Below are 23,468 nucleotides of genomic sequence, written 5' to 3'. Positions count from 1 at the left end.
AAGAAAAACATGGAGTCACAGAATTATAATACAAACATCATTGCAATCTCTTTCAACAGCAAGGCTCAAAAGCACGTGCTTTTGGAGGCTGGAGAGTTGTTTGTTAAGTGTTAAAAGCATCCTAGTGTGCCTCTGAACAAAGAACTGGGATTTCCATTCTTTGTAAACCAAAGCTGAAATAAGAACATAGGGCTTGTGCAGAAGCTGGGCCGTATGAGATTTATTGTTATACTGGCGAATGAGAGAGTGCTCTTGTCAAATGGCAGCAGGACAGCGAAGGAAGAAATCCAGGCTGAGAAATGAGTTTCCAGAAACTTTGTGGCATATCTGACTTTTTGACATTGCTTGTTAAAGGATTGCCAGGAAGCACGAGCTAACTCCTGACAAGCTGGGTAAGGAAAGACTGCATGCTCTGCATTTTATCAGAAGCGTAAGTTAAGGTGCTTCTATTTTAATCTATGGACAGAAAAGCTGAGAGTGACTGGAAGATGGTACAAAAGCACATATTAAGAGCCTGGTGTGGAACAAGGAAAAGACTATTAGGGTGACTGGCTTGACACATACTCATTTCTGCCTGATCCCTGTTTGAGACAGTGGTAGACTAGCAGAGGCTAACCTTCCCAGTTTGCACCTTCTCTGTATGGCTCCTCTGGTTCTGCAGACCCCTGCCTACTCAATGTAGCCCTGCTGCCAACAGGCTGCCTTCTGTCAGTCCTCTCCATTGACTCCTTGCGGGGTCAGGGGACCAGGGGTTGAAATCCCTGACCTAGGAGAATTGTCTTCTGTTTTCACAAAATGACTGTGCTGTTTGAAAGGCTCTCTTATCTCCTGTGTTGACAAAAAGAAGTCACAAAATCCTGTGTCTTAATCTGCAAGAGTAGCTCAGCGTAGCCTCTATGGACAGATACCTGTGTGAGCGCAGGGATGTGATAATACAAAACTGTGCAATATATTTACCAAAAGGGTTTCTAAATTATATAGGAAATGAAAAGCTGGCATTCAATTAAAATGAGATTTATATTGTCACTCTCCTTTTTCCAGTGTTCTGATTTCAAACAAAAAAAACCCAGCAGCCTGAATGCAATGCTTATGTGTCTGTGGAGCTCAGGTCCTGGTTTTGAAAGTAAGGCAGGTCATGCCTGGCCTATCCACTCTGGGCTCAAGCGTCTCTGCTTCTTTTCTCCGATGCTTTACTGAAGCTTATTCAGGAACACGGGTGTAAAGCCAGGTAGTTTGGGTGTGGTACAAGTTAGGACTTGTACTGAGATGCAACTCATACCTATCCAAAGATATGGTACAGAGCTAGCCTAAGAATCCATGTAACTTAAAAAAATGGGCATTAAGTTCCTCCTAAAATTTTTAGATACTTGAAAATTTTATCCCAGTTCTTTTTAGTATCAAAGAAAGCCCACATTTTCACCATTATGGAGACAATTAAAGAAGAGCAGATGGTGAAAAGCCTATTGCTTTTACTGTAACCATATAACACTATTCTTAAAATCATTGCACATAGAGGCCTTGATTGGGTGCCATGTGATGGGTGGCCCCTCCTCTGCTCAGTCCTCAGTCATCTCCTATGAAACAAGTAGTAGACAAATGCTCTGGAAGAAGGTAAGGCAGGTGAAATAATCTACATAGTTAAGGAATTGAAACCGCCCACCTCCCTGTTCTAATGCTGACTGTAGTTCTGTAATGCTGATTGTGGTTCTGTAGTGCTGAAGTGAAACTGTTTTTTAAGCAGAATTTAGTTTCTATATGGAATAAAAATAAGAAAAACTAGAAAAATTGCCATGGAGCCGGTCAGTAATCTCTAATAGTGTAAAGTAATTTTTTAAAAGCCAGGAAATTCCCATGTTAAGATCACATAAAGTGTTTACAGGCTGCAACATATGATAAAAGTAAAGATAATACAGCGTTTTCATGATTCTAACTGTTTCGAGATTCGAAATGCACTGAGTTATACTCACTGGTGTATAAGTTAGGATAAGCCAAAATGCTCAGGTGACAGAAAGATGTTGCTAAAGAAAGAAAGAATGACATACCAAACTTGCGACAAGTGAAGTGGTTGTGTTTGCTCTAGTAGTAAGGCATCAGTCAAGAAAAAAGGCTGAAGACCAAGAATAAAGTGGCAGGGAAAATGGAATCCAACAGCACTGGCAATGAACAGCACACTGTTTGAACACTGAGGGTGAGATCCCACCCTTAGTGAAGTTAGTGGAAAGCAGCTGCATGAGCCCGGGTTTTTATTCCGGGCTAAGGAAATGTTAGTATCCAATATTCCAGGTAAGTTTGTGCGGTGGAGGTAGGCAGAAAGAAGATGCTACCCTGAAATCAGTGCCCTGAAATGTACATGCTAGGAATTATGCTATATATTATTTTCTTTTAAAATTATACTTGGGAGTATTTTTAGATGAGGATCTGCTCATAGGCACTGACCAGACTAAGAAGAAAAGATGTCCTGAAATGAAAATGCAGTTACCCCTCCTGAAAAATCTGCAGGCAGTATTCAAGGACTTTACGAGATAGTAGTATTGATCTCAGTAAACCAGCAATCTTACCTAACTTTCATCCTTGTTAGTAAGGCTCTTAAAGAGGACTCTGAAGGAATATAATGCAGCAGCTTTGTTAGTCTTTAAGGCTGGCTCCCAAACATGGGAACAGTGCAGGAGAAAGCATAATAGTGTGTGTTTGAAAACGTAATAACCCAGTGATGAAGAAGGCATCGTCTGGCCATTTATAACTAAAACTACGTTTAAAACAATCGATAAGGTAAATCAGCAAAGTTACAAAGAAAGTCAATGAGAAATACTGGCAATAACAAATTACTTATATACAATATTCAACAGATTTATTTAAATAGGTAAATATTTTATTTAATAAGAAAAAGTTTAATTCAGAAAAAAGAGACAGCTGATGGGTCAATAAGATCATTAATTTCTTGAAGGAAAAATCTAAGAAATTGCTATTCAAGTGTTTCTCACAACATAAGAACTTAGAAAATTACTTTGAAGCACATAAAAATCTCAAAAGGGAAATGCAGTCTAAATGATCCACAAGTAAATTGCAGAATGTACTGCCACAGAATGACTTGGCTCCCAAAATACAAATGAAGTCCAAAAGTAGTTAGATAAATTCATGGTAAAATGATCCACCCTAACCAATCTGCACACCATGATGGAGATGCAGCCTCCCACTCAGACAGTCCCTAAAACTGTGCTTAGTCAGAAGCTGGGAGGATGTATGAAGAGAAGGCATCACTTGCCTACTTGCCCCGATTCTTTTCCTAATTAGCAGTTGGCTAAAATCACAGACATAATAATAGCGGCTAATTGTCTTTTGATACCATCTGTCGTGTTCTGTTAGGTCTGACCCAACAGAGTAGTTTTGGGTTAAGTTGTATCTTTTTTTCCCGAAGGTCTACGTGGAGTATAGTGCAGTTAGGGAAATGCATGGCTGTGAAGGATCTTTGAGCAGTTTATGTTGGCACACCTTTCATGTAAAAGACGTTGAGGTAGTATGGCTTCAAAAATGTGTAGTGAGGACGTAAAGCTCTGAAAACGTTTTACGTCTGGATCTGTGTAAAACTTGGTCTTGCTAGACCGGCTTAACGGGTGCGTTGCTCTGGGTGGTGCATGCATCCAGTACAATAAATTCTAATAAAACATGAACAGTCCCATAAAATTATATTGATCCAGTGCTTTACCATATGATGTCCTCACTGGAGAGTGAGGAGTGTTCCCATTCGCAGGTACAAGGACTTACGATGAAAGTTCTTAGTCCACTGGAATGAAACAGTACTGGAAATGTATTCAGTGGGCTTTATACTGCAGCACACTGGGGTTTGTAAGTCAAAGGAATATTGTGTAAATTATAAAATCAATACGAGGAGTGCTTTTCACATGCTGCTTAGTCTGATGCGTCCCTTCCGACAGTAATGTAAACACCTGTCAGTGCTGCTGTACTTACTGTTGCCAAGTTGTACGTGACGTACAAAGGTAGAAGGAGCTTTATTCTTCCAAAACAAAGGAAAATTAAACTCTCTTCCCCTTCCCTTTCCCCATCCTTTCTTCTTCCTCAGAAGGATTGAGAATTCCACATCTTTGATGTCTGCCTTTTTGGTGTTTTAAAAAAAATGTCAAAATGAAAACAGTTGAAGATGCAGAAGATAAAACAGCGTTAAATCTGTGTAAGGGTACCCCCCAACTGGCTTTCTGTTGACAGCCCTGGATGTTAAAAGTGGTTTAGGTGTGGCAGCAAGATCCCTGTGGCTGCGGAGTTGCCGCTGTGGACTTTACAATGGCTACTTTGTGCATCTGAGCTTTGAAAATGGCAAACTGGAAATGGTGGTTTTAGTTGAGATCCCGTCATGAAAAATCAATGGCCTGGTTAATCCAGTATTCTGTCATTTCTGTCCACATCAACTGACTTCCACTGGCACCTTTTAGAAACAAAAATGTTTTCATTTGCAAATTGTCAATGTATTTTGGGACTGAAAAAATTATTACTACTGCACAACACTGTTCCTCTGCAACAGACTGCCCACACGGAAAACCATTCTGGTCTTCCCTATTGCTGAATATCTTTATGTGCATAATCATTGTTGGACAACTTGCCAAGCAGAAACTATTAGTTAGTTAAAATGTTCATTTTAGCTTTGCAGTATTGCTTCCTCTGTTGTTCTTTTGTTAAACACCAATTATTATAAGGATCATGATTATGAAATAAGTCCCATTTTAAAGTTTCAGAATGAAACGCTAACTTACAATCCTTAAAATATTTATTTCAATTTTAAAAATACTTTTTCTTGATGTGTACTATTTAACTCAAATACTGGTATGTATCTGCAATGGAGATATAACTAAACAGGAATACTGTTTGTGATAAGAATTTACAGTAGGAGACACTGCTGAAATAGAAAATGTTTCGTATCTCTCCAGACTGTGAAAATGTCACTAGTGGCAAGCATGTTCATTTTAGCTGCTAGAACTGAATTTTTCAAGAACGACATTTATGAAGTATATAGTATAAACTTAGGGATACATAGTTGATATTTGACTCTGAATTTTTAAGTAATATAGTGAAAGTTTTATAACTGTAATTGTTAATCTTTAATTTCTGAATTATCTGTTCTACAAAGTGTTTTAATTGGAGTTCATTTGATCCAAAACAATGCATGGGCATTTTTTCTTGGAGTTTTAAAATGACTGTGTTTTAAGAAGTACACTTGCTTGCCGAACTCAATAGAGGTATATTTTAGGAAATTCTCATTGTAAATCTTTGTCTAATGCATATTTTTCTCCACCAAATAGTTGCAACAGTAAAAATAATTGTGTTTGCCATCTAGCTGAGGTGATGCTGTTACTGATGTGGATTTTGCGTTCTCCTTAATGGTCTGGAGTTTACAGCTCTGCTGCGTGCTGAAGTGCTTGGGTATCTGCTGAAGACTAAATTATAGCCTGGCTGAATGATAAAACTTAAGCAGAGCAACAGCGATCCTTTTCTGGTTTATTGCTTGGATTAAATAAGTGATTTAATCAATTTACTGTGTAATGTATATTAATATCCTTGTTTCATGAATATTGACACAAATCTTTTTAAACTTGCAGCAAGTAGTGGCAGCAATAAATGCAGGAATCATACCTTTAGGAAACACATCTACTCAGATCAGTCACTGGGACTTGGGAAGTTCCTTCTTCTTTGCTGGAACTGTTATTACCACCATAGGTAGGCCACAGCTTCTTATCTTTTCATAGTAAATGAGCTGAAACTCTTTTAGCGTGTACATGTATTTGTTAATGGTAAATCTTCCAAATCTTCTGGTTTAAAGTAGAGAGTTACTTTTTAGCTGCAGGGGCAGAAATTATAGCTGTTTGTACGGAGCCCTAACCGAGTAAATGATTCTTCTGGAGAAGAAAAATGTCACTGTATATTTCTGCGAGGTGACTAGAAGAGGTTGTGGAAACATTTTCGGGGGGGAATTTGGTCAAGTGTGTAATCACAAGTGTTAAATAGGGCATGATTTAAAGCACATGTGCATTAAACCTTGACTGAGATGTATGGAATTTCAAGTCTGTATAATCCCATTCTATGTTGTCGTTTTCTCTAAATTCTGAAAAAGATGAGAACTTGGTAAAGATTCAGTTCAGCTTAATTTAATCAGTTGTGAGTGTTGTGTTGATAGGCAGATTTACATCCAGAGGCTTGCTTTGAGGCTTCTGGTGCATTCAGGGAAGTCCAAAGCTATAAGGTGATTTATCCATGCTCACAAGCCCAGGGAGTTTTCTGGATCCTTTCTTCATTTGGGAGCCACAGTCCCTCTGAGCAGGTGTGAACAGGAGCAGCATTTGATCTTTCAGTTTCTTCCCTTTGGCTGCAATACAGTGCACATGGTACAACAGTTCAAAGATGCAGCGTAGCTCACAGATCATATAAGGGGCATCCACAAAGGTGGCTGGAAAGTTGAAGAAGAAGTTTAAGACCTACATTATAAGAGTAATGTATAAGGACTTGTAGCATTGTTACAATACTAGTGTCTACGTAATATCTACCTATATGCATATTGTGATGGAAGGGGATGTTCTTTTCAAGTGTTGTGCTTTCTTTATGTAGAAGTGCATGAGTACTATATTTTTTGTATGTTTGAGTATATACATGTCTATATATATGTAGAAATATGTCCATGTGTAACATTTTTTCACATCTAGAATAACTGAAACACAGGTTTAGTGAAAAGAGAGTGAAACTTTTACCTCCCTGAGGTTAGTAATAAACTTAATGATTTTATAGTAGTAGGTCCACAAGGTAATAAAAAAACAAGAATTGAAAAAAGTAATTTTAACAGATTATAACCAAGAAAAGCAAGAACCTTGAAAAGACAGCTTTACGATCAGTCTTATGTTACCCTCTTCTGACAGCACAAAACTTGGTAGGTTGTAGGTAAGTATCCATGGCCCTGTAGAAAGTGTTTAGTATTTGCTTCCGTTCCAAATAAGGATAAAAGTTAATGTATGAAAAGTGTTTAAGGAATTAAATAATTCAAAAATTATTTTACAGCAGTGGAACATTTTTTTTTCACTATTTTGTTTCTAAGTGAAATGAAGGCTTTGCTAAATAAAAATGTTTCCTGATTTAATTTATTGACCTGATTCAGCTGAAACATGCGTGAGTCCTGCTTAGAGGAGAGAGAGGGATCTGCAAAGGCATCCAGGCCACAGATCTGCGGTCCCCAGGAGGCAAGATAACCCAATAGGAAATACATTCGAAAATTAATATTTCAGGTCATTTTTGCAAACCAGAATCGTTAGAATCAGGTCAGACTAGGCAACTGTAAATATTTATTTCAGGTTTTGTGATAGAAAACTAAGAAAATCTTCCGTAAAATCTCTTGGCTTTGGAGTAACAGTGTTTTTCATCAGAGACCCTTTCTGATGGGAAGCTCCCAGTCAGTTGCAGTTTTGAGCTTTGTTTCTTACGACCTGAAGACAGCATGCTTAGGTAGAAGCCATAATGTGGTTGGCATTGCCTTACTGCTGCAAACCATCTTACCGATGGATCACAGGGCTTGCAGCGTGACAGCACGCAGAGCTGTCATGAAAAGCCCTTGGAATTGTGACTTTCCTGGGAAAATGTTGACAAGTGTAAAAGTTGGGTGTGCTTTCCCTTATTTTTTATATTATTACGTGCCATCAAGTGATTTTGTGTTCAGAGAAGTCTCTCTTCATATATGAGTAACCTTTTGAAAATGAAGGCATTCCTTCCAATTAGAGGGCATATGGTTATCATGTAACTTGATATTTTAATTTCTCAAGAGACTCTAAATGTGGTTTATGAGCATCTCCAGAGAGTCACCATAGGTTTCAGCCAAACACTACAGACATCGTCTATGGACAAAGACAGGACCTTATAAATTCATAAAACAACTTTACAGAAATAATTTGTAAAAGTGATTTTATAAATATGAATAAAATTTATAAATATTATGTCCTTTAGAATGTATACCTTAAGAATTACTGGAATAGAAGAAAAAAGCATTACTACCATTTAGAGAAAATGATAGCTTTCCGGTGTTGCAGCAGATTCTCTAGCTTTCCAAACCTCTTATTACCATAATTTTACCTTATAATTTAGCCCATCCTCCTCCCGGTGATATCTCAGAATCCAAGAAATTCAAATGGAACCAAGAGTTTATTTATGGATAGGGTTTCCCAAACCTTTCTTTAATGACAGTAGCACTTGCATCCCACAAGTATTTGGTTCCTGGGGAGAGAGGGTAATAAATAAAGCCTTTAGCATTTCCCTAAGCAATAAGTTATTGTTTTTCAGTTACTGGTATTGTTGTATCACAGTAGTGACAAACATTTAAGTGACAAATATTAAATGTGTATTTTGGTGGCTATTGGCAGCCGTCCAGAACAATCTGTAGTTTCTTACTCTTCTGGGTCTCCTGTAGGCTGCTGAAAGGCTCTGTGATGGGGACATGTAAATCTATTGAGCTTCAAAGCCAGCTAACAAAACAGAGGTAACACTAGAGAAAGCATGTCTTGATGTCTGTTTAACAGTTTTTTTTATTCTGTTATAATCCTACGTGTTATACAATAAATGTTACAGTGCGTATTATAAAATGAGTAAACTCAGTTTTAACAGAACATGTTCTGTCACGCTGCTACTAGGTCTTTCTAAGAAATGGATTTAGTTGAGATGTCGGGGTGAAACAATTTCACAAGACTTTATTTAGAAAAGATCCTCTTTAGCTTTTTTCCTGTGTCTGAGTGTGTTGGATATGTCTTTGCATTTACTACTGTGCAACCGCATAAAACCTCTCTGGTTATAGGTTTGGCTTGCTTAGTTAGGTGTTCTCGCTTGTGGATATGTTTCTAGAACAAATACACCTCATCTCAACAAAGAAATGGGAAACTACGTGATTATTCTGTGCGTATGGAGCAGTTTCAGAGAGTCCCTAAGAAGGAAAAGGGTAACAGGGGGAAATGGATATGGAAAAATTATCTATGAAAAATTGCTGCATTTTTCCCTGGGATACTGTGCATGCTGCAAAGCACAAAAGATACTCTATTTTCCTACCTAAAAATGTTATTATCCAGTCAGTCCTGTTCTAAGACCACATGTCCAAAGAAAAGGAAGAAGAGTTGAGAAGAAAAGCAAGAAAAAATTGTAACTCAATCATAAAGCTAGAGATAGTGCCGAGGAAGAGGGGAAAATAATCTTTATGTCACGTTTTCATTCTGAGAGCTCATTGTTGGCACTGCACCTGTTTTTTTATCCTCTAGATCATCTCCTTCAATTAACTGAACTCAGAAATGGGCATACAGACGCAACCTGCGCACACCCTGCTTCCCCCAAAACAACTTATATTTTAGGGCCCGAGAAAGTTTTATATTGGCAGCAGGGTAGGAAAGGAGACCTCTCGTACTACAAGCTTGAGACCTGGATCTAGAAAAATAAAAAAACAAAGCAGACATGCCGAGGCCTTGAGCTTAGCAGTTGTTTTCCCAAATGACTGCTGTCTCAGCCCATGAAAAATGTAGTGTCAACCATAATATCAGAAACTGTATCATGAAAACCTCTACTAGACTCCTATAGATCTTCATCTAAAATAGTTGTACTATTTCTGTTGTTATTCCAGCCAGTCTATAATGACTTTTTCAAGCACTGCAAGTAGATATATAGTGGAAAGGGCACTTATTCAGACTCCTGGAAGATGGATTATCTTGAATAATAGTTGTGAGCATGTTGGGAAGGACAGCAACCTCACTGGTAGCTGTGGTTTGCCAGAGCGCATCCTTTCCAACAGAGCTGTGTCTATACAGGGGTGAACTCACTGAGCTCCATTAATACCTTAGCACTCAAGGATACTTTGCAGCTACAGTGATGTCTGAATCCAATAGTTGCTAATAACTGTGTCTGCAAATCAAAAAAGGAAGAACACACCATTTGGTTTTGTCCTTTTCCACTTTTTTTCACCAGCCCTTGATTTTTGAACCCAAACTTCTCATATACACTGCAAACTGAACCTCTTAAGAAGTTCACTTGTGACTGAAGTCTTTAACTTAGCTTCATGTAGCTAGCTATAGTAATACAGTTATGTCTTTTGTGTCCAAAAGCCTATCAATCAACTGTTATTAAAGAGTGCAAAGGAATGTGATTTTTTTTTTATTTAAAGAAACAAATTGTAAATATTTATGCTTAGGGAACAGTTGTGAATCGCAAGGAGCTAAGATTCTGAAAAAAGATTAATATTTTTGGCTAGAAATCTGAACTTGAGTTGTCACTTTTAGACTTGCAATTAGTTATGTAGCTTCAAATGCAATTTCACTGTAGGGAATGCTTCTTTCTGCCATTTTTCCACTGCCTGGACACAAGCTTTTCTCTGAAGGCAGGGTATTTTAAAAAGTCTTAATACAGTGCTTATTGATTTGAAACAATAATAAAATCCTGCTGCTAAATCTGTCCCTTCTGGCACCATTTCACTGCATTTTTGAAACATAAAATACCAGAATAATGTGTTGATAACTAAAATCTACAAAATCTGTTTGATGTTATAAAAAGACAAATATTGTTGATGATCAAATATGTTACCTATTATGTCAGATAATGATAAAGATAAGAAATTGCAAATGATGTTGAAAAATTTGTTCAGAAAAGTGAGAAGTATAAAGTACTTATGTTAGAGCTGTTTTCTTGGGTTTTGTTTGTTTGTGCCACCAAGGAAGAAACAGTGCTATCAAGGATAAGCATAAAAATGTAATTTGAAAAGATTACTCCAATTTGCTTATCCCACTATAAATGCTGGGATTTATGGTTTTGTATTTGCTGAGTTTTCTGTTTGTGTATTTGAAAGGGAAGGGAGAAGAAGCAAGCAAAAGAGTGTGAAGTGCAAGTGTTGAGGTGATTGAGGAGGGGGTTGGTGAAAAGCTTCTAAAACTACAAAACATAAAATACATTTGCTTGAAAAATATTATGACACGTGATTTTTATCCATCATATCAGTATTCAAATCTGCATTTGAACTTTAAGACATAGTGGACATCGCAGTATACAGCTTCTGAGGACCTGTTTCTTTCCAGGCTCCTCAACTCAAAATAATCTTTTTTGTTTCCCTTTCCAAAGCAACAAGTGAAGTTTCATTAAGGCAGGCTCACGGATCTTACCCTCCACTAATAGTCTGGATGCACGTGTCCAGATTTCATATAGCTTCTAGCTGGGGTATGTGTGTGGCAAAGCTGAGTATAACCAGTTGGTAATAGCAGCTGCAGAGCAATGCAGAAAAAGTCGTTACAATTTACGGTCTGTGAAAATGTGGTAGTGAGAGACACGCTAAAGAGGTCACTGGGGAATGAGGTGGAAATGCTCCTTCCATCTCTTACTCTGCAGAGGACTCCGCTGAAAACTCCTTCTGTCTTACCGTGATATCATAGTGAGTCAAAGTGTGTTAAATATGTATATCTCATCTGATAAAATGTCAACAGAAAGAACTATTTTGTTTAAAAAAAATCCCCCTGAGATCTCTTCAGAATTCAATGTTTCCTCTAGGTTAGCGCTGTGCTTCCTCCCCATCCCCATGCTGCTGTTCTTAATAGAAGACATTAGAGCTACAATAGCTTTTTAGTCTCTGTTTGTTCCATTCTAACTTTTCTCTTTTGCTTCTTTTGTCGCTCCTGTGAAAAAGTGTCTTAATTTGACCCAGTTATTGGCTGTTGAAAAATAGTGGTTCACTCGTGCTCTGGGGAGACCTGTTAGGATTTGGCAACAAAATTCTCCAAATATTTCATCTGAACTGAGCATACTCTCTCCCAGGACAGCAGCGACTAAACAAGATTTCCTCTGTAACTATTTCTCCCAGGAACAGTGAGGAGAGGGTGTATTACTACTATGCCCTCAATTTTCTCCTGCATTTGTTCAGGCAGTGAGAAAGAAGGCTTATCTGACTCGAATGCTGAGGAAATAACACTTGGACTGTACAAGGTTCAGAAGTAATAATTAGGATAAGACTGCTGGGAGCTAGGGAACCTGAACAGCGGTGGAGGAAGGACCTGGTGAAGAGCTGTAAGGAAATGATATTAGATGAAGAGCTCAGTTAGAGACATTGAGGGCTTGTATAGCAGAAAAAATGAATTAAATTCAGTGAGCAAATCAGAGACGAGAAATTGAGCTCACTGACCAAAACAACTGCGACTAAGAGAAGGAGAGGACCACTTTTTTTCCTGCACATGCCAGACTACTCAAAAATGCTACAAGTGGCTCTAAAATTGGAAGACATGCAAGTTTATGGGATGATAAACAGCTTTAATTACATAGAGACATGCTGTTTTTCTACCAGTGCCTTTTTGATACACAGGTATCTGGCGTGGAGGTGCATGGTAAATTGCAAGCACTTGCGTGTTCTGTGGGCCATATTTATGACGGAAAGGGTCTGATATTTCTGGTGATATTGTTACTTGAAATTATTAGCTATATTAGAAAAGCTTAGGGTGACGATGTAGCTTCTTAGTAGTGTGAATGTACAGGGGAATTTTTGTTGACCTGGTAAGTTCTGAATTCTGGACAAGAACCTTGGCAGTGGCAGTATAAAGGAATGCTCTCTCTTTAGGGAAGGTGGTGGCATCAATGACATTTCATATCACTTGTCATATCTTTTTTGCACTAATCTTTTTTACAGATTTTTTGTCTTTTAATCTTGATTCAGAACCCTGTGAGCTACTTGCTTTTCTTGTAAGACTGAGTTTCCAACTGTGTTTGTATTCTGGAATATTTTTTCCGACCACCTGTAATGTTTTCCAACATTGATGTGATTTCATTACAGATTGGTTTTGTCAAATTCACCTTTTTAATTTCATTGATAAGCTTCCTTCTAGGCAGCACTGATGGTTTTATTTTGGTGAGGTGAGTATTTGTTGTGGGACCTTGCAAAGCAAGGATGAAGACGTACCTCTTTGGTAGTTTGATGTGTTTGCACATTCTGATCTTTTAGTCTTCCTTTTTCTCAAAACCAGCAAAAAATTGTGTTAAAACAAATTGCCAAGTATGCCTCTTTCCATCACTCTTTTGTACCTTCTGTAATTTCCTAAACAACAGACAACACTTAACGCGGTTCTGCTGAGGTCTTGCTGTGGAGTGAAAATCTCAATTCATCAGTTGTGACACAGTCCCCAATTTATGCTGCAAATGAGCACTGAAATTTTCACAGCTTACTCTGTTAATGCTAGCATGCTAATGGAACTGGATTTTTTTTTTTTCTTTATTCAGATTTCTCAACACTGGCTGATCAGCATAGGGTTTCTCAGCCTCCCAATCACATCCATTTTAATTTCCAGGTTACAAAGGCTTGTTGTTATCAATAAAGGAAGGGCTGCCAGGAAGAACTGCTGAATGTGGTTACACTATTTGCAGAACGCTAGGATGAATGAAATTATTTCCTACTTCCCTTTTTGTTTATTTTCATAATTGCATCAGGAGTGGTGCAACCAACCATGAGAACCTCAAATTCTATAAGCAAACAGAGGCACAGGATTTTGGAAAATGCAGAAGAAAGAGGATGTTTTGTGCTTGGTTTCTATTAAACAAGAAGTAACAAAATTGGAGTCACTTAGGGTTTAGAGGTCAAACCAAAAGCACCTGTACAATTTCTATTAAACAAGAAGTAACAAAATTAGAGTCACTTAGTGTATAGGGTTTAGAGGTCAAAACAAAAGCACCTGTACATAGTGTGTATATCCCATCAGGATGATCTGTTGGTAAGTTCCCCTTTGACCATTTTAAGCTGTTTACCATTATGTGCTGCTCTATTCACAGCTGTTTGCACTTACTGTTTAGTTGAGCTGCTAAACAGGACCAGCTTTTAAAAAGGGAATGGCAGCCATAATCAATACCACATTTTTTTTTTTTTTTTTTTTTTTTTTTTTTAGATTAGTGATATAAGAGCAGCTTGTTGGGCTGTGATCTGCTTTGAAAGTGAAGCTGACCATCTTAGCTAGAGATCACGCCTACTGATCACTTCAGAAAGTAAGGCACTTTTTAGGTGCCTTTAGCACGAGTTCTGGGTTCTGAAGACTTCAAGATCTGTTTTTGAGCAGTTTGTTAAATCTGGCCAGATAGCATATTGCTTTATATCAGGTGAGAACCTGCCTAATGTAAGTCCCACTCTGTCTGCTTATGACATTGACCTGAGTGTAGGATGAGGTGGTTTTTCTTCCTGGAAACTAAAATCTGAAGATGATTGTCTGTGTTGCATTTAGGCTTTGCTCAATGTATGTGTCAACTTGTACATTTGCTCACAACTCCCAGGAATGCCCTTTGGCACTCTGACTGGTTGGAGCAGGTCAGGAGCTAGTGCTTGTGGGGAATAGCTGGGCCTCAATACTCTAGTGGTGTACTGAACTGGAGACCTAGGATCTGTGGAAGAAAAGGTTCAATTGGCCAGGATTGACTCTTTGCCCACTATTCACTCAAATGTTTGTATATAAATTGGGCTGTACCATCCCTGACAGCTGGAATTAAAAACCTGATGGGTACTAGTTCAATGGTATCTGAAAGATAACTCCTTTTCTTTTTTTTTCCCCCCCTTCAAAGAATATAGAAAGGAAGTTATACTGATGATAGCCTAGAAGGGCTTGAAGATTTCTTGAAGTGAACTGACAGTAGTATAAAATCTGATGTGTTGTGTCACCAGCATTACAGAGTAAAATAGCATTAAAATATCACTACAGTGCATGAGAATATCCATTAGCATTTTATAAAAGTGTTTCTTTTTTATACACTGAGAGCTCTCTATGTTTTATAGATTTCTCATTATTGTCAGCAGCTTGGTTCCATTAGAAAAAAACTGAAAAACCAAAAGGGAAGCTGGGTAGAAATACAAGCAAGGGGGAAATTAACAAAATCCATTAACTTTTTTCAGTGAGTTTTTTGCTGTATTGAATCCTCTGGTGCTTTGGAAAATCTCACCCTCTGGTGTCATCCTTTTTTGCAAGAGCTGCATCAGTTGGCATGACTGCAAGCAAAGTTCTAGCTCACATCTCAGTGTGGGTTAGAAATCCATATTTTTCAGGAGTACAAGTTTATTTCTACAGTAACATGCATATAATCTGCATATACAGTGCTTAAGATGAAGAGAATAAAAAGTGACAAAAGCTGATTTGAACTGCTGTTGAACTGCAAGTGCAATTGTTGAGTACAAAAGTTGTATTCTGATGACTTCAGTTTTTCATTTGGGAGGAGCAGACATTTATGAAAGACACCTGTTACTTGCAAGTCAATAGTAAGATGGTAAGGTAAAAAGGACTCAACGGGATGCAAATTTTAGGTGGCAGTGCAGAAGAGCCCTATATATGCATTATCAACCCTTTCCTTGTCATGCTGGATTTCACCAATGATGTTTTTCCAAGTGCGAAAAAAATTGGGATGTAAACTAAAGGAAGGACAATTGTCTGCTACATACTAGCTGAAAGCAAATAAATATGTGTGGTAGTACAACTGTCAGCCTGGAAAACACACGAGGAGTTGCTCGCTTTCTCAAGGTGTTCTTATATTGAGTATTAGTGGTTAAAATCTTAGTCTGGACTTGTGCAGCAGGATCAGGAAGAATAACATCTTTTTCCTCCTGGTTAATTTACTTTCTGAAAGTCATCCTATTCTAGCTAAGGCACTCTCAGATTGATATTTATTTATTTTCTTTTTTAAGGGAAGTGGTCAGAAATATTCTTTGATGTTAATGAGAGATTAGCTTCTCAGTTTTTGGCTTTTTGGTTCCGTAGGGACAAATCTGCAGATAGTTTTACTGTTGTGGCTTCACTAGAGATGTGCTTTTCTCCCTTTTCTGCACTTGTGTGGGATTCTGCTGCATTATGCTGGACCAGTGACCAGGGCCTAGAGAAAGCCAAGTATAATTAAAGAAAAAAATTTACTTCATATGGACATCTTTACTGTGGATATTTCATAGCAAAGATAACTGTAAATTCAAGCCTCACTTGGTAGACAGAAATTTGATGGCAATCATGATCCCTGTTAGTCTCCCTTACCTGCAGGGATCCTTACTCAAACCCAGCTGACCACCTGAAATCAGTAATGGTCAGATACTGTGGGTATGGAAGTATTAATTTAATATTTAGATGAATAGGTGGAAAGGATCAAGTAGTCTGAGTAGGAAAAAGAATTCCAATCTTGAGAATTCAAATACTTTATGAAATCTATCAAGGCAAAGGTGTCTTTTTTTTTAATGCTTTGAATGTAACTACATTTTTTTTCATTCCACAAAACTTGTTATTCTTTTCTATAAAACATATATTTAAGTTCTGGTATCCAGAGCTAAGACTCTATCAGGTTAAGAATGACATTATTTGAAAATTTCAGTGGTGTTTCTTATCTGCCATAAAGCCATGAGGATGCTTGGAATTGTAACCAAATAAAAGAATTGGGTACATCACTCTTGGTTCCTCTCTTGTTTTGGATAGCCAGACTCCAATTGTCACTTCTGAATAATTGCTTTCTTGTTGTCGTCACTTCTTGCTGTCTAGCTTTTTCATCTCACTTTCTTTCTCCGTCACAGAATGTGAATTAAATATTTCTCAAGAATGGATTGACGATGCTTGCTACTTGTGGGGCTAACAAATAAACTCTTTTCTGTCAGTGGGGTTAGTTGTACAACTTTTTTAGTTCAGGAAAGTATTATTTTGGGGAAAGATAAATACTTGAAGGATCAGATTGCTTTTATGATATGTTAGCATTTTATTAACCTGTGAAAACTTTCACTATATGAAGAGACTGCATAGGAAAGAAATTCCTTCCTCTTGTCTTCAGTTGCTGTTTCTTCTTGTCCAGATTCAGAACATGTCTTTTCTAGCTGTTCAACCCCCAAGAATAGCCATAGTCAGGATTATTTGTTCACCTGTAATTTTTGCGGACTTTCATTCTGAAATTACATTATTGGATCATATATTAGTAATGACTTGCTCAGTTTATCTGCATTCTTTGGGTAGCATGGCGCAAAACGGTTACTGGGGAAAACATGGATGCACGGATGACCTTGGTTCACAGATCTTTGAGGCTTTTTGCTGTGTGATGCATCACAGGAAACAAATGATTGTGGAACCAGCATGGTGCTTGCCATCCGCTGTTCTGATCTCTTTGTGTTTTGTTGTTTTGTCTATCTTGTTTATTTAGATCACAAACCTTTTGAAGCACATATTTTGGGTCATAATGGTAACAACACAGTCAAGTTTAAGATCTCTACAACTACCTGAAATGATGTTGTGGCGAAGTGGTGGTCAGTCTCTTCTCCAAAGTACCAGGCAATAGGACAAGAGGAAACAGCCTCAAGTTGCGCCAGGGGAGGTTTAGATTGGATATTAGGAAAAATTTATTTACCAAAAGTGTTCTCAAGCATTGGATCAGGCTGTCCAGGGAGGTGGCTGAATCACCATCCCAGGAGGTATTTAGAAGTCATGTAGATGTGGTGCTTAAGGACATGGTTTAGTGGTGGACTTGGCAGTGTTAGATTAATGGTTGGACGTGATGATCTTAAAGGTCTTTTCCAACGTAAATGCTTCTCTGATTCTATAAGTATCCCAAGTGTTTTTATTGCTCAGTTTAACTGATAACATGTTAGGGAGATATCTTACACTGTACAGTTAAAATTGCTGATTTTTATTTCCTAGCTCTGCAATCAAAAAAATTCCTGCATCAAAGTTCTCTCAGGTTAAGGATCTGTAGTACTTCTAGTTTACATAATCTAATTTTGTGTGATATTTGAATACTATTCACAAAAAAACCCCAAACCAAACCACAACAGACTCACTTAAAAAGACTGAACCGTTTTTCAATGTAGTGGTGGATCTTTTACTCTATAATTTTTTCGTTAAATAAGATAAAGTAATGTCAGAGGCTATTACAACCTCTAACTTTGTCATTTAAGTAGGTAACATTCTCTATAGGAAATAACTGGTAATTTGAATGACTTAAAAAGGCCTTTGATTAGATATTGTTGGCACCCACTCTAAAGTCATGTTGGCAGTCTGAATGTAGTCTTTGATTTGGACATAAATATGCTGAAACACATTTGATGTGACCAAATGCTTTTAGAAATCTGCCAGCAAAGTTGCTGGGTTACACCTTTTGTCCTATTCAAACTGACCGGGAGGTATCAACTCATGTGTTTATTGCACTGCAGTTTGATAAATTTCACTCTGGTCAGAAAAGCAAAAAAGCAGCATTTGGGCTTCATAAACAACCATGTTTGCTGCTTGGAGAAATGGGTGCAGGAAAATACATTTGCTAGAATTTGGGAAGTGTTAGGGCACAGGTAGCCATGGCAGTAGTACTGGTGAAGGCAAAGAAACTTCTCTCTGGCTTGCTCTATTCTTTCCCTGATATAAGCAAGGATGTCTTAGAGGCTGTAAACCTTGCTCCATATTTTGGATAGTGTAATTGGGAAGTGTAATTCAATGGCATGAGAAACGAGAACTTCTCTGACCGTATGTCTGTCTACTGTCTGGTTAAGAACTGACCAGAGAAAATGTCCTTACCAGAACATGAATCCATTGCTTGATTCACTGCTCCATTATAGATCATCAAGACTTAGAAATTTTAAAATTTTGTGTGTCTCATGGGATTCATTGGGCTTCAGCTGGGTCCAGAAGTGGTATTTTCTTAGGCTACACAGAAATGTAATTTAGGTTTGCATTTGCCTGAAATACCTTATCTTGTTGTGAGAATATTTGTAGATCATCTGTGTGAAGAGACATCTGTAAATTTGTAATGACTTATGACAGATTCTTATTAATATATTTTTCATCCTAGTAAATAGCTTTTAAATTTTTACTTGCCAACATCGCATCACTCTTGTGTGAACTTTTGACTACTAATTAGTCATTGCTGCTGAATTGTTCAGAATTTTCATGTCTACAGACAAATATGAATTATGGATTTGATTGTTCAGCTAAACTTATCGTCCGTTTTGTACACTACAGGTCAATGAAGACTTGAAGAAGTCATTATTCTGTAGTCTTCACTCTGTGTTTTTTATCTTGCAGTCTTCAAGCTGTGCTTTTCTTGTGATTGGGTAAAAGTAGCAGTAGACAGTGTGGTTCTGCAGCAATAATTAGAGAAGAAATGAGTCAGTGCCATCAGAAATGCACACACATTATAACTGAGCGATTGCTACTAGTAGAATATTAATCTCAATAGTGTTCGATAAGAGTGAAGATACTGAAAGAATTAAAAATTTCATTGCCAGATGTCTTGTAAATATATAGATTCATAGGTGCCTCTGAAGCTGCAGTATTAGCAAGAGTGGTTTTGGTAGGTAAGGCATGAAAATGAAAAAAAAATTCTGTCCTACTAAGCCACTTGACTTTGGGTTAGTGTACAGGGTAAGATATCAAAATTTTCTTCTTTCTTTTTATTTTCACTGACTGATTTGCAGGAGAGAAAAATGTTTGCATGGAGTGCTTCACTGATGGGGTGAGAAACCTCAATTGCATCTCCAAGTGTACAGTATCAATTTGTCTGGGACTTTGTGCAGTAGATTGCTTTGGTATTAAAGAACATCAGTGTGTTGCAGAGACCAAGGATCAAGCTCCATTTTAAAGCGTGGAGTTTCAGGAACTGCAGATGGTGGATACCTAGTCTTGGAGCTTGATGTATTAGCTTATAACAGAAATGATATCTTAAATTCAGCTTTTTTGTCTCATTGAAGTAGTGATGCATAGAGAAGGCAGGAGTATAGTTCCTTCAAGCACATAGGAGAGGTGTGTTATGTTATACCATGTTCTGTCATCCTTTGAAGTAACCAGCCCTGGCAATTGCCCCCAGTGGTAGTGAGCTTGATGAACCTACATGAAAATGTAGTATGGCAAGTATTTGATCCTGTACACTAGAGAGATTTACAGAGTTAAACACCCTTGGTGAACAATAGCAACAACAGGGAAGGAGAGAGAGACAGGAAAGAAATTTAAATTTATTTTTTTAAATTCCCAATTCAATTTTAAATTGTCTTTAAAATTAAAATAATTCTCGGATGAGTCTAATGAAGGCAATTCATAAACCTGGGAATGATTGTATAGAGGAGTATATTGTAGTAGGGTATGATCACTATTTCTTGGTGATCTCTTAAGTTTGGAAGAATGTGTTTTGTAGGGATTTCTTCTTTTATGAGCAAGTCTTACTACATGTTGATAAAACCACAGCATTTTATGGTGGAAAAAATGACTATAACATGACTAGAATTCAATAATGGGTGATTACTTCTGTGTAAGAATAGGTATGATTTGTAGGAAAAGGCACTATCTTTTACTAGAGCCACTCAAAACAGCTGGAAGAACAGATAAGCTTTTTGGGCATAGCTGGGGAAGGCCTCATTTACCCAAAATACTGTTGTTTTTCTAATTGTATCAGGTATTCTACTCAAGGTTATTTCACTTTTCTATCATTTTATCCCACTTATGTTCTTCTACCATTCTGATTATAAAAGAACTATTATGAGGCCTCTGTATGAAATATTTGAACCATCTTGCAGACACTGAGAGACTCATATCTCCACTCTCATAGTAAAACATTTAAAAATGTTTATTATTCTCACCTAATTTTTAAAATGAGATTTCCATAATGATATGTCGCTGGATCATCATAAAAATATCAGCTATAGTGGAAGTGTAAAGACCCATCTGTGATACTCTTCCCCCTGCCATGTTTTATGTTTGATATTTAAAGCACCTCAACCTTAGTGGTTGTCTAGTATTTCTCTGAGTGGTAACTTATCGGAACTAATTAGAAATAATCATTCTTTCCATTATATGCTGAAAAATAAGAGATCAGGTTTAGAATAAAGGAATTTAGAGGTATGATTCATAAAGGTAATAAAGCAGTCAAAATTATTTGTCAATCAAGGAAATAATTTGTATTATGTCGGCTTCCACATTAGAAACATCCCTTCTCCAGGTTGTGGCTGGCTGATCAAGTCCTGTGCTGTGCTCTGCAGCCATGAGAGGGCAACAGAGGTGGGAATCAAAGAAAGAAACATGACGCCTTTCCCCTAGAACTAGCAATGAAACAGATTGATGGTAGGATGGGACCCATATTCAGCTCTCATTAGCATCAAGAAGTTTTGTATTTGATTTTGAGAGAAACCAACCCATCATGTTTGAGTGGGCAGCTTTACATCGTGGTGCTTCCTGAACCCTGTGTTTGACAGATGTGTGAATGCCTGTGCATATATATATGAATATATAATGTTATCCATCAGGAAAGTAGCCTGCCAGTCTTGGGCATGTGTGAGTTCCCTGCCAGCCAGAATGCACGCAACAGTGAGCAGTATGCCTTTGCTGAGGATACATGCTGTGATGTGTTTGAGAAGGGCAGTAAATATGTCGTGGCAGCTTGCCACTGGCTGGCCACGCACTCCTGAAATTGTAAGATGGTTCATGGGCTGGATGTAAAGATAGAACTACTTTATTCTCATGCTCACCCAGAAAGTTCAGGATTTTTCAAAAGATAAATTTCTGTAATCTACTTAAAGTGCCTATCTCTAATGATAGGATAGAGGAATGAAGTATTGAAAGCTGTTGGAAGATGTGAAAGATTACCAGATGCTTGTTAAAACAGCATGTTGCTAAGTAGCCACGCAGAAGCAGGATGGAAACTTCAGCTGCAGTCCTCTGTGAAAATGCTCCCACAGAGATCTGCTTATTAACTAACACCAAAAAATCATAGCAGGAGAAGCTGAAAAAGCAGCTGGAATGGTGAATGCTTTGTTGATGAGGGACTGCTGGACACAGAATAGTGCAAAGTATGTTCTGGGTCTGGGGATGTTATTTATGCCTCTCCCTGCTATATGGCCTTTGGAGAAACTAAAGAGGAGACACCTACCATGAGCATCAAAGCTGGGATGTTCCTGTGAGTTGTCTGGAAACCCAAGTGGGCATTCTTCATCCTGTGCTGGGTGCTTTCTCCAGCACTCTCTCCTTCTCTCCCTATCTTTTTCTAACAGCCTTTTCATCTCAGGTTCATCTACACCTGCCTGCCTTGTCTCCTTTTCCATCCGTCATCATTCTGAACTCACCTGGAAAAATAACCGCTGAACTAACAGAACGCCTTGCCAGGGAAGACTGTGGCCTGCATCTGAATGAGGAAGGGGCTTTGAGACAGCAAGTGGCACCATTTGGAGCTGCTTCTTTTTATCACAAAGCATTTAAAAAACTTATTTTTTAGGCTAGTCCAGTTGTGAGCCCCTAGTAATGAATTTGTCATGTAATATATTGCATATGGCACTCTCATTAACATTATAGCTAAATACTAAATCACAAAGAAATTTCTAGGGAAATTAAAATCTGAAGATTCCAGAGAGAAAGCAGATTTGACAGCATTTGACAGTATTGATGCATACAGCTAGTAGATCTACACAAGTCAGATGGAATCATCTCCAACCATGAAAACTTAAAAATAATGCATGTGTGACATGTGGTGTAGTTAAAATGCTAGGTCCTGAGTCTACAAACACCAGGAGCATGAGGACCTTTCTCTGTGGGTCAGGACTTTGGAGAACTCTTGTGGAAAAGAGATGGTTTCGAGGCTAGAAGATGAGACATGCCTGGTGTTAGAGCTGGGTTCGATCTTTGTGAGTTCAGTGATGTCTAACCCCAAAGTTTTCCACTCTTCTGTTTTCCGTCTGTGGTAGAAGCATATGCTTCTGGAGGCTTCCTGTAGTCATGACATTTTGTGCTTCCTGTGAGTCACTCTTTGGTAAAATCAATGCAAATTAATTTAAATATACTGGAAAAAAATAATATTAAATTTATTTTTCTCCAATCTGGGGAATACCACCAGGGTCCAGTGTAAAGGTAGTTTTATTGAAACAAAACTACCTCTAGGTTACTTGGCTATATATTCTTTAATACTTCTTAAAATCAGTGCCATTCTAGTTTTCTCTCTTACACATTAGATTCTGATGATTTTATTTTGATACTGCTAAAGTCCTCTGCCAATCTGTGTCCTTTCATATATGTATCAAAATTCTGTTTTTCATAGAAATTGTATGTTTCTATCGACTCAGTGGCTTTCAGTCTCCTTAAAGCATATAAGTTTTGCAATCAGCTATTGTGTACTTCACCGATGGCTCAGTTGCTACCCATGCTTACTGCATTTTGGACACTTTCCACTGAAGTCCCACACAAAACTGGTGACTTGGTGTGCAGATGCTGGGTTCAGACCCCTGTGCTGCTTTGAGTGCTGTGTATATTGTACCAGCTGACAGTGCAGAGAGGTTTCAAGTCCAACCCAGTAAGGTAATTTTGCACTGGGAGGTTTCGGAGGTTTTTCTCTTACCTGTTCTAACAGCGGAGCAATTTAGTTCCTGGTAGCTGTGTTGTAGGGCAGCCACAGGTGTTCCCATAACTTACCTCAGCTTGCTCGGAGCTAATGGGGGTTAAAATAACCTAACTGGAACAGTGAAAGACCTCCAGAAG

At 38.0% G+C, this 23,468-nt stretch overlaps 1 protein-coding gene across 1 annotated transcript in view; it reads left to right on the top strand.

Moving 5' to 3' along the window:
• KCNK2 (potassium channel, subfamily K, member 2) overlaps nucleotides 1–23,468 on the top strand; it is a 76,241-nt gene that overhangs the window by 8,240 nt on the left and 44,533 nt on the right. The window contains exon 2 of the mRNA XM_009894323.1: nucleotides 5,607–5,724. Within this exon, the coding sequence (XP_009892625.1) occupies nucleotides 5,607–5,724 (118 nt within the window). The remainder of the gene's footprint in view (nucleotides 1–5,606; nucleotides 5,725–23,468) is intronic.

The sequence above is a fragment of the Charadrius vociferus genome, unplaced genomic scaffold (assembly GCF_000708025.1).
Source record: "Charadrius vociferus isolate BGI_N301 unplaced genomic scaffold, ASM70802v2 scaffold261, whole genome shotgun sequence".
NCBI classification, from domain to species: domain Eukaryota; kingdom Metazoa; phylum Chordata; class Aves; order Charadriiformes; family Charadriidae; genus Charadrius; species Charadrius vociferus.
Note: the sequence above shows the minus strand (reverse complement) of the source record. Positions and strands in the feature narration are given on the sequence as shown.